The sequence below is a fragment of the Drosophila miranda genome, chromosome XL (assembly GCF_003369915.1).
Source record: "Drosophila miranda strain MSH22 chromosome XL, D.miranda_PacBio2.1, whole genome shotgun sequence".
In the NCBI taxonomy this organism is placed as follows: Eukaryota; Metazoa; Arthropoda; class Insecta; order Diptera; family Drosophilidae; genus Drosophila; species Drosophila miranda.
The window spans coordinates 15,764,132-15,779,170 of NC_046673.1; the positions used below are offsets into that span (position 1 = coordinate 15,764,132).

Consider the following 15,039-nt stretch of genomic DNA (forward strand, 5'->3'; position numbering starts at 1 on the left):
AAAACATTTTATATCTCAAGCTTTTAAGACCAGCATCAGAATTTGCCGAAACGCAGAAATATATAATACCAAAGTCCTGGGCAGAAGATCGGAAAGGAAATTCGAAGAGGAGAGTTTAAAGATGAAACCCAACAAATGGATATGGAAAACATTGGATTCAATTTAAAACAACCCTCCAAATGTTTAAGAATGGATAAATATTAAAAGCAGCATATAACGCCAATGAGGGGCCCCTCCGTATGACGCGTGAAACACCAAGATTGGATACAGATACGAGTTAATTAAGATCTTATGCATCCCATATCAAGTACTGTGATTCCTCTTCGAATAATCAATCAAAAACTTCGATTCTTGTTAGATAAGAATGAATTTTTTTGTTGTATGGATAATTAACGATGGAGATAACATAACTGATAGTAGACTGAAAACATATATACACAGTGCTGTTCGGCCATGTCCGGGACCTCTGTCTAGAGACACCTCCCCTCGTGTAGGACACACCAGCGTGGGATGACGGCGTCCGCATGGATGCCACGTGCCAGGAGGCGCTCTCGATAGCGATAGAAGCGACGCTGGGCCACCAGAGCCGAGGACTTTGGATTCGACCAGAGGCGTTCGGCGGCCGCACCAGCTCGTGGCCAGATGCGGGACTCTAAAGGATCGGATAAATGAATGATCTGAGGGGGGATTCGCTAAGGGCATGCACTTACCCAAGGAGTTGTGATCGACAAACTCGCTCCACATGCACACCTCGCCGCCGAGGACCTGGTTCCCGTGATTGCCCATCGGCATGCCGCTGGCGTAGACTGTGCGCCAGTTGTAGTAGCTGGTGCTGCCCCAGAAGCCGTGGTCCAGATACCAGGCGTTCTTGGTGGAAACAATCAGGCGGTAGCCGCGTTGCAGCAGGTCCCGGTTGAGGGGGTCCTGGGAGTCGACCCACGTCTGGATGATGAACCGCTCCTTGGGCAGGAAGGTCTCAATGTATTTCGGAACGGTCAGGTGGCTGGACCAGAGGATCACTGGCTTGGGCTCTTTGATGCTGGGATACATGCGCTCGTTGATGTCGTCCCAGGCGTTCAGATTCCGCTGATGGAACTGCGACCACAGTCGGAGGAAGCTCTGCTCGCTGAGATCGTAGCCCTGGGCCCGCATCTTCGTCACGATCTCCTCCGTGTTGTTCCAGCACGGGAGAAACACCTCGTCGCCGCCCATGTGCACGGTCTCCTCCGGTGCCCCCACCTCGGCCACATCCTCGAGGATCTCCTTCAGCACCGCGTACATGTGATCGTTCAGGGGGTTCAGCTGACCGCACGGCGGCTGCACGCAGAAGCGCCGCCAGGGCGACTGATTTAGGCACACGGACATGTTACCCAGGCCCGCCGCCGGGCCCCACTGCCACCCGTTGCCCGCGTGCGAAGGCCCATCGATCTCAATGAGGATGCGGATGCCCCGGAGGCGGGCATACTTCACCAGATTGACGGAATCCGTGCGGGAGTAGGTCTGCGAGGCGGAGTAGGCGCCGTAGCGCTGCATCTCCGGCACACGGGTGATCTCAAGCGGGAAGCTGTGCGTGTCCACCACATGCCAATGGAGGACGTTCATCTTGGAGGCGGCCATGGCGTCGAGGGTGCTGCGCAGATACCGCAGCGGTATGAAGTTGCGCGAGGTGTCCAGGAGCACGCCGCGATGCGGGAAGGCGGGACGATCGGAGATGCGGGCGGCGCTAACGAGGAGCAGGCCGTTGGTCACGCTCCCCGCCACCAGGTTGCTGAGCGTCTCGAAGGAGTGCCTCGCTCCGTACACTGTCGCCGCCTGGATGTCCACGAAGGTGGCCGTCTCCGTGGTGCGGAGCACCATCGAGTAGCTCTCGTCCGTGCGCCAATCGAGGACGAGACTGTCGCTGCTCACAGTGGCCCGCACGAGGATCTGCTTGCTGCTGGCCAATGTGCAGTTGCGGCTGCACTCCTTGAGCAGATTGCTCACAAACAGGCGGTTCGTCTCGCGCAGGAACTGCGTGGTCACCTCGCTGGGGGCCACCACATGGAAGCGCACCTTCCACGGATCAAAGTGCACCCGCTCGTGCGACAGGCTGCACTCCTCCCCCGTCGGCATCGGCCAGATGGATCCATACTTGCCGCACGACAGCCGGCAGTCTCTTTGGCTCTCGAATCGCTCCTCCAGATACTGCGCCCCATCCTCCATATCATCCTCGGACGTACAGATGTCCGTTTGGCTGCAGAGCCACTTTCTGAAATATGGAAATATGTTTATGTACTCTCGGGCGGAAGACTCTAGCGATAAGTTTATCAAATTCTTCTTCGAGGCGGTTCCGTTCCACTCGAAAGACCCACAAAGATTGCAGAGGATCTACTCGTATAATCGTATATTTGCCTATTATGGAACATTTTTTACTAAAAAATTGTTGTATTGTATCTGTAGTTTGTAATAGCTTTATGGCTTTTGCGGTTCGATAATGATTCGTGGTAGTGCCGCCCAAAGACCCATCAAAATATACAAAACAAATATCAACTTTTAAAGGGGATCTTTTCAGTAATCTCTTAAGTTAAGGGAACCACAGTTTTATTTATCTTGCATTTAAGTTCGTTTGAGCATGAATTGTTCCCTTTGTTCAAGCTTGGGGGAACTTTTAGAAACCGTCTTTCAAGGTCAGGAATTCTCTATTCCATGTAATGAATATGATATATGAAATATTTATTGCACAGGATCTTTAGATCTTCACTATTGCACACGAGAAAAACTGGAAAGCTGTCTGGAAAAACCACTTTTTCTCCATGGCCTGGGTTTCAATTTCACTTGATCAAAATTGGGTTAAAAGTGGATTTTGGATTGCACTTTTAATCGCTTTTTGCGGTTATAGAAAAAGGGAACACACCGGCTGCCGCTGCCGATCGCTTCGACGCTGTCGTCGTACTGCGCCGGCGCTGCGCTCAGGGCTAGGCAAATGCAGACAGCCAGCGTCGCTGTCGCTGTCGGCGTCGAGCAGTAACAAAGGTTGTGGCCGCTGAACCGCAACTTCGTTTTTAACTGTTTTAACGGTTTATACACCATATGCATCAAAGCGAGATAATGACAGCCAAACCATACAAATATGTATATCAAATGATACCCTTATTCCGTTTGGGTTTGTAGGTTTGACCCAAAAAGGATATTAAACAATGTCTTTTTATCCTTTTGTTTGCATAGATACTTCAAAACTTAACAAAAAAAACCACAAACTTTTTTATAATTGATTTAAATTTTACTTTCATCTATTCCGAAATAATTCACTTTAAACTTAAACATTTTCGGTTTCATTTATGGGATCGTTAGATCGTCACTTTTGCACAAGAGAAAAGCTGGAAAGCTGTCTGGAAAAACCACTTTTCCTCCGAGGCCTTGGTTTCAATTTCACTTCAGCGACATTAGGTTTGATATGGATTTTGGAGTGCACTTTTAATCGATTTTTGGGGATATGGGAAAAGGGACACACCTGCTGCTGCTGCCGATCGCCTCGGCGCTGTCGTCGCCCTGCGTCGGTCCTGCGCCAAGGGCTAGGCAAACGCAGAATGCCAGCGCCGCTGTCGCCGTCGAGCAGGGATAACGGTTGTGGCCGCTGAACCGCATCTTCCTTTCTAACTGTACTCCCTGGCTATGCTGCTCGTTTTATACACAATATGCACCAAAGCGAGATAGTGACAGCCAAAAAAAAGCAAAAAAAAAAGAGAAAAAAAGTAGGTGAAATTTCACTTGCTGCAGCGACACACTAGGGGGGCCGGCACACAAGCAAATGGACGCAGAACTGAATGCTGACTGGAAACTGAATTAAAAACGAGCGGGAATGTTGTGAGCCGAGGCTAGGGCCGCGGCTCTACATTTATACCCGATACTCAGTCAGTATGTGTGTGTTGCTATCTCGCCTCCCTCCGTCAGACGGCGCACACTTCCCAAGGCAGAGTGTGAGAAAGCGTTACGTAGACACTGATATTTAATTTGTTCTTTCTGGCTATATTGATCCGATTCAAGACTTGTAGACATGCTCCTTCTCTACGGTTCTGGGTTGTTGGTTTACAGACTTGCCACAGACTTTCGTCATTTGAGGCGGCGGGGCGAAATTTTGAAATAATGCTAAATCGTAGTCTCTGAGACAGACAGACAAACACATATGACTAAATCGACTCGGCTATTGATGCTGATCAAGAATGTATATACTTTATGGGGTCATAAACGCTTCCTTCTGGATGTTACACACATCCACTTCCACCACAAATAAAATATACCCCTTAACTCTTTGAGTACCGGGTATAAAAACGCTGCAAAGCCGGGCTTATCGGCAGTATTAGCAGCCAGCAAGCAGCACACACTCACGAGTGTTTGGTGACGGGCATAGTCTGAGCATTGTAGTATGATTGTAGGGGGAGATCTTCACCCATCGAACAAATTCCTTCACTTGGGTGAGTGGGTGGTGCCATGTGACACATGAGAGCGAAAGAGAGAGAGTGATGACAAAAAAATACTCGACTCGATTAGCGGCAATGCCTCACCTCGTATAAATACACCCTGCACAAAAGCGTCGCGGTCACTGGGTGAAAGAGAGTTCCTCCAGCAAGCCAGAGTGAGAGAGAACACCAGCGAGGGAGGGCCGACAGCCCACTCGCACTCCCCCACCATCCTGTGTATCAGGCATACATACGGAAATAATGGGAGGGGAGAGCGACGACTAGATAAAATAAAAGAGAAACGGAAAGAAGACGAACCGAAGTGTGGGCTACCCTTCCTTGCAGATCGATCATTCGCATGAGTGCCTGGCATGCGATAAACTGTAGTTACCATATCAGATTTCGATGTCCATTTCGAATATGATATGTACAAAAATGAAAACCACAAACCATATCAATTCTTTAGTCCCAATGCTATTCTTATGAATGTTGCATGGAAGACAAGCTTTTCTCAGCTTATCAGCGAACATAAGGTTGGTTCAGTTGAAAGAGCCATGGAGGAGCTTAGTCTACAACTTTTATCACACAACTTTGTTGATCCCCAGCCGGAGATTAAACTAAACTGGGAATAGGCCAATACGGTCTGAATCACACGGCTGTTATCAAGAAAATAAGATATAATATCCATCGATCGATTGTAGGATTTCCCCAATTTGTGATTAAATATAGATAAATGTGGCTCAACGAAATGCTCACAATGAAGTAGTCCCAAATAAAAATAAGAATGCCAGGAGAATATTTATAGGACACCAATTCTATACAAATATATATATATGTACCATAATAAATAAATAAAATATTTTTTTGAAAACGAATGACGGCTTCGACGTTGGTATCCAAAACAAAAAGTAAATACAAAACCGATAATATTATCCCAACGTCCCATTGACTCCATATATTATTTATTAAACATAAACGGATACCGAAAGAGTTGAACTTAGAGAGAAACCCATGGCCTAATGTCCACATATGAGACGATACCGGAGACTGGAGGCTATAGGCCAAAATATGGGCATTCCGCCGAAGGGACGTTTTCGAAGGGGCTCCAGATCGGGGGCAGTGTCGGCGGTAACTTTCCTATGACGTTGTTGGAATCTCTGGGTGGTGTCGAACATACTCAAAATCCTGAGGACGTGATGGCCATTATCTTCCAGACAATGCGCTGTGGTCATGTTCCATGTAGCCTCCTTAGTTACATATTTACATACAGTATGACAGGGGGAAGAACCAGTGTGGCCTCATGCTTATTTTCTTGAAAGTGGCTACATTCTGGCATGCATTGGGCGGTTCCTAGGAGGACGAAGAGGTGTGGCCGGACAGGGGCACTCCAGAGAGTGGCCACGCAAGACGCCAGGATTCAGCATAGCTTGGAAGCTGCTGAATAGTATGCAATGATTTCTTCACAGAATCCTGGATGCTTGGACATAGACGAGATCGGAGTTATGGTGTCCCTTCCTCTTTTACCACAGTTTCTGAGGTGGTAGTCCATTGTGGTTCCAATTGTGCCATTGGAACAAATGTGAGCTTACATCAGACAATAAGAAGACCATGCTGAACCTTGTCTAAAATTGGCTCTATACTTTCAAACCTACGATAGACATCATTGTTTTGGAGGCCTTTGGGGGTATATCTGGCATAAGCACTGTACCATACACTACCGAGCATATCATATCGATAAGACCACCGAACAAGTGAAGAGCGAACAAAAAATGGCTCGTTAAAGAAGAAAAACAATTGTGGAATGTGGTGGTCCATTCTCGTTCGTCTGTTGCTGCGTTTGTGGATGATTATTTTTTTTATTTTTATTCGTATTTTATTGTATTCCGGCATTCACACATCCCATAGCCATAGAACACAAGAACTATAGTTTTATCACTCACAACCCTCTCCCACTCTGTTTTTTGTGTGTGTTTTTTTTTTCGTTTTTATTAATATGTATTATTGTTTGTGGGGGTTCTGTTCTGTTCTGTTGGTGTATGAATTCCAATTCCATTTCCAAGCGCGCCTTTTGTGCGCCTTTCAAATGAATTATGCGATAGCGCCGCCTTCGTCCATTGTTGTTGTCCAAGTGCATGTGCCCCTGTCTCCCCCATCCCACACCTCTCTCTCTCTCTATGTGTGTAAAATTATAATAATTAAAAAAAAAAAATTACACATAAAGAAGAGGAGGGAGGACATCATGTCGAGCCATATGGATTTGAGATGGCTGCACACCATCACGATGCACGATAGTTGCCAGTTCTCTCATCATTCGTAAGGGTTACCCATCAAAGGTAAATAAAATCTATAATTCGAGGCACACAGGCCTCGACATCAAGATACCATCAAGATATATACATATATTCATATACATGCATTTATGTATTTTCATATAGAATATACTTATTTGTATCTTATTTTATAAATCACTGGTACTTTATGTTCGGGTATAAACCTATTAACTTTTTGTATTTCCTTTCCATTCCGATTCACGCACCCATCTCTAGGTTCCATCGAATGCGATTCCACACACATGCGAACCAAATGAGTTTTGCCCAACTCGGACAGGACCCGGCCACCAGAAGGAGGAGCAGTAGGATCTGCAGAAGTGGCAACATCATGATGAGGCAGACAAACTGCGGCGGCTCCTCCTGTCGCTTCCGGACAATGAGGATGCGAATGTGGAGAGATGCAAAATGCTGGCCCCGTCGCCAATGATTATGATGTTGATTACATCTGCATCTCTGCTCTGCTCTGCTCTGCTGTGCTCTGCCCTTGCCCGCTGGTCACGTCCGTCAGTCGCCGTGTTCGTGTCCGTGTCCGGGTCCTTCATTCAGGCTTCGTCTGACGGGCATGGACTGAAGGATTCTGCTGCTTGGAACAATGCAAGATTAAAAAACTGTAACAAATTACAAGCAAAACGGCAAATGAATTACACAAAACACACAAAAACGTTGGGCAGGGGCGGAAAAGCAGGGAAAATGCAAACAAAAAAGTTCCAACTGTTGGGCGTGGAGGGCCGCTGACCTCAGTACTGGAAAGGTGTAAGAGGGAGGGGGAGACGGAGAGGGAGAGGGAGGGACTGCAGCATACATATGCACATATGTGTGGAAACTGCCAACTTGAAGCAAAAGTTAATTAACATTGTGCCAGCGGTGGGTGAGAGAGGAGACCTCTCTCCAAGGTATGGTATCCAGGGATCTCCGAGATCCGAGCACTTTTGCTCCTATGGTGATCCCTGCAGGGAAAGGAAGAGTAGATTTCATTATAAATTGGTCTTTAGATGGAACTCTTTTGTGTGGAATGAAATCAAAAATTAAGTTTATCCAAATCGCTGAAGCGTGCTTTCTGCTTCTTTATCATCATCCACTGCCACTGCCACTGACGCCCCCACCTTCTTCTCCTCCACATCGCTGTGTGGTGTAGTGTGGTGTGGTGTGCTCCCATTGTGGGCACAGATGGGCACAGGTGGCCCGACGAAGCGTTTAGCCAGGAGGGGGCTGGTCGCACTGATGTCGCACACAGATCGGAAGTGGATGAGTGAGGCACGGGCCCGGGCACGGGCACGGGCACGGCAGGGTCGGTGGTCGGACGTTGTGTCCCCGGGAACCGTCAAACAATGCAAATTGCATGAATGAATGCCATTTTGCATTTCATTTGAATGACTGACTGCCACCACCATGGCCAGCCAGCATTTTGCCGGTGAACCTGAACCGGTACCCGAACCGCATTCTGCTCTTTGCTTTCTGCCTGCTTCTACTGCTGCAGCGGGCCTTCGCATTCTGTTTTTCTTTTGATTAAATCAAATGCATAAAATGTTTTCAATTCAATCAGAATACAAGTCGGGAATCGTATGGACAACAGGGGAATATGTATATGCGGACTGTGGAATACCCCCTTTGGGATTTCCTTCAGGAATACTTTACTGTCCACATTCCACAATAAATCTCCGTATTTTAATAGATAATTGCTCTAAATATACATACAAATAATAGGATGTCAGTAAAATGGTCCATCCCATAGGATTTTCTAGGTCCTATTATCGCTGGGTTTCTATTAGAGACATTATTTTCTCTCTCTGGTTTCCCCTCTCTCAATATACCCATCCGTTTACAGGGAATCAAAACAACCAGTGCAAGAACAACTGTAAAAGCACAAGCGAGCAAGAGAGATAGATATATAGAGAGAAAGAGAGAGAGATTGAGAGAGAGACTGAGAGGAAAATAGAATCGAATGTTGAGTCTACCATTCTTGTTGTTGTTGCTGTTGATTTTTTTTTTTTTTTTTTTTTTTAATTTGTGCAAAGTTTTCCTCCTTTTTTTTACACACATGTGGCATTTCTTCTTTGCATACCCTGTGCAGAGGGTTCCCGAATGGAACACAAAATGGAAGACAAAAATTAGGTTGTAGGCCTGAATGCCTAGAGAGCATATCCTCATGCATAGAAATACCTAATATATCGACATAATCTTCTTTTAGGTACATTCAAAGGTTTCCAAAGGTTTATTATTCAAAGGATATTTCATTATTTTTCTAATGCTCTGGAAACTTCAATACAAAGGATCTACTCGTAGCTATGTATTCTGCTTACGTAATAAAAGATCATAGAACATTCTCATATTTTCTGAGAGAAGAATATTACCAATCAGTTCTCTATAATCATATACTCTTTCTGCCTGATAAAAAGTGGGATTGCTCTATCATGAAAGGGTATCTGGGCCTTCGTTTCGCTCAAAAAAGGGGGTTGCTTCCGTTCCCCCTGTGGCTCTCCCCCTTTTTGTTCTGCCGATGCACACATACATATGTACATGAGTGGGGTGTGTGTGAATCTAGCTTTTTAATTAATTGCACTAACATTGCCCACAGCCACCACAGGCCCCTGTCCCCTGTCCCCTGTCCCCAGTCCCCTCCTCCTCTCCCCGTCCTCTGGCTCTACCCTGTCTCTGGTTTTTTTCGCTTTTTGCTTTTTGACTTTTGTGTTTTGTTTTTCAGATTTCTGTTTGTTCGGTTTGTTGTTGCTGTTTTGTTTTTGATTTGATAATCCAACAATTTCAATTGTTGTTCAAGTTCAAGGCCCTCTGAATGCTCTTTGATTTCTTTTTATTCATTTTACGAGTATTTTTCTTGATTTCATTTTGATTTATTTCTTATCGGAGCGGTATGCATATGGAGGCCGGTCAGAGAACCCCCACTCGATGGAGTGTCTGTGCATCGTTTTCGGATCAATTATCTAATTAGATTTAAGCGAAACGGCAATCGATGGACCCCAGGGATCTGTAACACCTTTTGGACACATCTGAGCCATTAGGCAATTAGGTCATTAATAACCAGTTCTGAACGGGTTTATAAGCGGGTTTAAGCCTCTTAAAAGTCAAACGAGATATAGCCATGAGATCCATAAAAAAGCAAAGGGCTTCGAACACTCCTACGAACCTGGCTACCCTTGTTCCCGGATGGGATGTGTCTTGTGTCCTTCCATCGGTCTGAACATTATCCAATCAATTATGTTTCGAATTTGCATTCCAAGCTGTTGGAACAATGACTTTGCCCCACAACAAAACACACTCCCACAGAAAGATGGAGAGAGCGAGAGAGAGAGACACTGATGCACAGACACGACCGAATCCTGATTACATATTATGATTTCATTTTTCTCAAGGAACAACAGCACTGAGAGGAGAAAAAGAAACAGAGACCGAAATAGGAAACATTGAAACAGACACGGCAAAAAAAGAAGTAGAAACGAAACAAAAGCAGATGACAAGCTGATGGTACAGGAGGAAAAGGGGGACCTGCAGGCAGTCCTGGTCTTATACACTGCTAGAAATATGAGGAAAGAAATGCAAATGACATCATTTGAATTGAATAATCCACGCGAATGGCTTCCATAGTACTGAGCAACTATCGATCGCATTTGCCATTCACCCGTAAACGTAGAATTATACAGAAGCCATACCTAAATATTCCTTTTATTGTTAAAATAATTCAAAGATGGATCAAATACAATATAAATAAAGAGAGCGCTCGGGCTGGAGGGGTTTTTGAGAGCTCTCTTGTGGTTCTTCAACAAAAATTAAGGAGAGTCTGGAGCGACTTTCAAAAGCAAGCCTTGCTTTTTTTTACTATTTACATTCTCTTGTAAACGTAGAACGAAACGAGTATCAGTGGTAGATCTTTCATAATTTTTTGATTTAAAGAAAATATATTTGCAAATCATAATTTTTCATTGAAAATATAACATTTGCTCCCCTTTTTGAGCAGCGGCTTTCCCCATGATTCGAATTGACAGCCAGGAAGGAAGCTTGTGGAGGAATATTCCTGATTCTGTTGTGAATACTCCCCCCCCTTCCCACACACTATCCCTCTATCTCACTCTCTCTGCTGGTCTGTGTCTTTGTCTCTGTCTCTCATTGGAAGGCGCCAACATAATCAGTATAACAAATGAGATCCTTGTCGACAGTTGTTTGCTGCTTTTGTGTCAGTGGCATCATCATCATCATCACAATGCTGTTGCACGGGGGGGATGGATGCGGGGGGTCGTGTTGCAGTGGGGTTTTTCGCCTGTCAACATCTCTCTCTCTCGCTGGCTTCTTTCTCTCTGACGTTCTACATTGTTATTGTTATTATTTTTGCTGCCTTTATGCAATGTTTTGATTAATTTTTGCCGCAGCCATCTTACTTCAGCTTCCCCCCCAGCTTCCCCCATTCCACCAGAGCTGCCACCCACTATCGCCCCACCACTGAAGGAGGGGCGGGCGCGTGCATTTGCTTGACTGCATTTTCCGAGCCGCCTGCCTGCCTGCCTGCCTGCTGGAAAATGCTGGCTCGTAGGGCGTTACACGACAGGCATTCCACCGATGTTTCTTTTAGACGACAGGCATTCCATCTAAGCATCGGTACAATACAATAATAATAATAAATGATAATATTAGATAAGTATGTATGTACATATTTACTGACTGAGGAACGGGTATGTAAGTAGAGGCGCAGCCCTTGCCTCCCGGCTCCCAACTATCCCACTCAATAAAATTACGCTCAATAAATCAACCAGTCTTATAGAACATATTCGGATCGGATACAATAAATTGTCCCTTAAAAGTCGTCCTAATACTTGGGTTTGTCACTGTACACAGGCGAATGGCAGGCATTCCACAGATGCTTCACTAGAAGACAGGTGTCCAGGTATCACACTGATATTAGCATATCGAGACGACTGGCATAGCACCGAAATACCGAAATGAAGCTCTCGGTTCCTTCGGGAAAAGAGAAGCCCCGTAAACACGAACAATACACCGCTGCAAATAGTGTGAATGGCAAACAAAAGTCGACGGTGGAATGCCCATCGTGTAGCCATCGCGTGCAGCAACAATGGAAATGTGGTGCTGATGATGGGTGGTTGTTGGTGGTTGGTGCTCTGAGGTGGTGGTGGTGTAGGCGTGGCTGTTTTGTTTAGTAGTTTTATGGCCTCAACTCGCGGTAAACAATGAAAAATTCTGTCGCTGTTCATTGTCTCCTGACGAAAACTTGCGAGACGAGCAAGAGACAGGCGGACCGAGGAGCTGAAAGGGGGTCTCTCGAGAAAGGGATAGTAGACAAGGAACAAACATATATTTCGTTACTGTAGATGAAGATATACGTAAAAGTTATTTTCTACTTTTGCCATAGAAAATAAGACAAATTTCTGGCAGATTCGCACCAAGGGGTAGGATCTATAAGAAGAGAAACAGAACCACAGTTGATCCAATCTTATGATCCGTCCGCCCTTAAGTAAACCCAAAGTAAAGGAGAAATGATATATCTGAAATGAAATTTTATTAGAGGATTTTAATTCGGGGAATTAGTAGCCGCCTGTGATGCTGTGATGATTCTGGATCAATAGTAAAAAACGAGTCTACAGCACTGGATGCAAATTTCCAAGACATTCCGTATGAATCCCAATGCCAACACAGCATCCAGATGTCAGATGTCGTGTCAGAAATGGCTGGCCATTTAACGCCCTTTCTTAAGGGTTCCATTGGGTCTTCGAGAGGCAAAGGACCTCTTCGTAAGACAAGTACCTTGAGTGCCCCCTGGTGCATGATATAAGAGGAACTTTCGGGTAAACCAAGGAAGCAGCTTATCCATTCTGGACCATTACTTATCCATTACTTTCCCCTGAGATCAGTGGCCTTGCCTTACCCCAAGATAAACGCGGTGGCAACATTTGGGGTCGCTGTGGGGTTGAGTCGAACCGAAATCAAATCAAAGGGGTAAACGCAATGATGCAAGGATACAAGGATACAAAAAGTATGAATACTTCTGTGAGGACCGAACGAGAGACTCCAGTTGCTAATTGAATTAAACATTTTTTGGGGGCAAGCGGCCAGCCAGGCAATTTTTGTTTTGGCCAATAAAATTCGGCACATCGGCACACTCAATCGAAAATCAAAATCAAAATCAAAACTGCCAGCAAAATGCATTTGCATTATTGCACTTTTCCGATGCAGCAGGGCGGCTGCAGCTGTTGCAATGCCAATGCAATCAATATAATTGATGCAGCAATGGAATCCAGCGTCTCTCTGTGGCTCCTCCTCCTCCTCTCTCACCTCTCGACCTGGATCGCTGCGGCGCTCCCCGAGTATATTCCCATTGAGACCCCCAAAGGCCAACAAAGGATGCAGCAGCAGCAAAAAAGTAAAGAGATTTATATAGATATATGCATGTAGATATAGGATTTATTTGTGCGCATTTCTGTGTTCTTTTGTGCATTATAATTTACAAAATTGATTTTGCCAAAATGAATTGCAAATCTGTTATTTCCGCACCAACAAAAAGCCGGACAGGACCGGACAGGACACATTGATGAGTGTAAAAGAGCTGAAAATGAAACGCGTATGGGAAAAACTCCCACAATCGATGCTTTCGAGAATGCTTTAAGAAAATGCATACTCTCTATCTTCCAAAGCTCCAACCATTCCACCACCAGGCGAATCCAATTTGTTGTTATCACTCGTCTTACATGTGTGTGCCCCCCCCCCCAGTCCTCGCCTAGTGCGGCCTGAGGAGGGAGGCGGGTGGCGGAAGGCGAAAGACATGTGGCAAATTAGCGCGCGATGCCAATGCCATTTCAATGCCATTTCTTGTACTTTGCAGTACATCGTGCTCTAAATATGTTTAATTAGCAACGACATGGTCCCGATCTCCACCCTCCATGAGGGCAATCTGTTGATATGGGGCACAATATAAATATGTATGTGTGCTCCCTTCCTCATCAATATCTCCAATGAACTTAAATCCAAGAATGTGCACTCCGTTTTCCCGAATAATCGATGGATCACCTTGGACCTTTACCGTTCACCAAGAAAATTGGGCATCTTCTTGCCCACCGTTAAGGTAAGGGAACATTTATATGTATTTCCCCAAGACAGCCACATCCGTTTCCCACCTCACCTTCACTTTTTGAATCTACCCATTATCTACCTCAAGAAAAGTTTGGACCGACATTAAACGATTAGCGGGTGTTCCCACCCAAGCCTCTAAAATACACTCAAACGGCCTCAGGACTGGTGACCTGTTGCCACCGAGTAGCAGAAGTCTGGCCAAATTTTCCAGCCGAAATATTCCATCAAAACATCTTCTATCAGACACTCCCGGACATCCGCAAGATGTTGAAATGAACAGAAATCGAAGCAGCAGTTGCAAGTGCAAAAGGGAAAGGTCCAGGTGCACGTAGAACATCATATCCCATTTTAAAGCATATCCCAACGTATCTAACGTATCATGCTCAATTCTGGTACCTATCCACATAAAAGGAGATCAGTAGTAGCAAAAGCCCTATAGCAAAACCAAATGAAACACCCGATGAAACTAACATGATTTCAACATCAACTTACGAACCGCAGCCAAAAGCGAGACCTGCAGTTCTGAGTTTCTAGCCCGCTTATAACTACACCAGCTCGGATCAAGAGTTTGGCTCTACACAGACGGCTCAAAAAGAGCTGATGCCACCACCCACGCCGTAACCACTATTGTCGAAAGAGGATCTCTCCACAAAGAACTATATGTAATGTGCTCAGACTGTCTCTCGACAATATCTGCTTTACAAAGCTCACCACCAATCACGAAACAAAAAATCACCATTCTCTGGGCCCCCAGCCACCAAGGGATCCCTGGCAACGAAGCTGCCGACAGGGCCGCTACTGATACTACAAATCCAGCTACAACTTAATGAAAAGAAAAAGCATGGAGACTCTTCAGGCTCTTCAGATAAGCCCCTTCCTTCTTTCCGCCAACCTTGGGAGACGGGCATGCGACCCACACAATGTACACATAGACACCTACTGACCGGTATGCCACGGCCTCCCTGTCCACTTTGCGGACTGCTAAGAAATGGTCAGAACAAAATTTTTTTTAAATATACAACTTTATGAAAGAAGCAAATCTCAATATATAAAGGCACTGCAGCCCTAATTTGCAAGTCGAAGGCCCTAGCAGGTAGTGCTTGTAGTTTAGTATTGTATGCTAGATTCACTGAGTCCGTGACATCCCTGGATAGGTCCCTCTCTCTAGCAACGCAATCGGAAGC

General features: G+C 45.5%; 1 protein-coding gene across 2 annotated transcripts; it reads right to left on the reverse strand.

Moving 5' to 3' along the window:
* Positions 1 to 348: 348 nt before the first annotated feature.
* LOC108164402 (chitooligosaccharidolytic beta-N-acetylglucosaminidase) lies at positions 349 to 3,773 on the reverse strand. Of its 2 annotated transcripts, none has more exons than XM_017300057.2 (3): positions 3,491 to 3,773; positions 711 to 2,248; positions 349 to 652 (listed from the first exon to the last, which is right to left on the reverse strand). In XM_017300057.2, the coding sequence occupies exons 1-3, from the start codon at positions 3,622 to 3,624 to the stop codon at positions 471 to 473; spliced, it is 1,854 nt and encodes a 617-aa protein (XP_017155546.1). In that variant the 5' UTR covers positions 3,625 to 3,773; the 3' UTR covers positions 349 to 470. The 2 variants fall into 2 exon arrangements, with proteins under 2 accessions (XP_017155546.1, XP_033246370.1); XM_033390479.1 differs by lacking the exon at positions 3,491 to 3,773 and adding an exon at positions 2,894 to 3,084.
* Positions 3,774 to 15,039: the final 11,266 nt, after the last annotated feature.

What these genes read in the sequence shown, in the direction of transcription:
- LOC108164402 (XM_033390479.1), bottom strand. Translation starts at nt 3,075, where the DNA reads ATGCATATGGTGTATAAACCGTTAAAACAGTTAAAAACGAAGTTGCGG. An exon ending in GCGATCGGCAGCGGCAGCCG is followed by an intron (nt 2,249 to 2,893) that starts GTGTGTTCCCTT and finishes TCCATATTTCAG; the next exon opens with AAAGTGGCTCTGCAGCCAAA. An exon ending in TGTCGATCACAACTCCTTGG is followed by an intron (nt 653 to 710) that starts GTAAGTGCATGC and finishes CCGATCCTTTAG; the next exon opens with AGTCCCGCATCTGGCCACGA.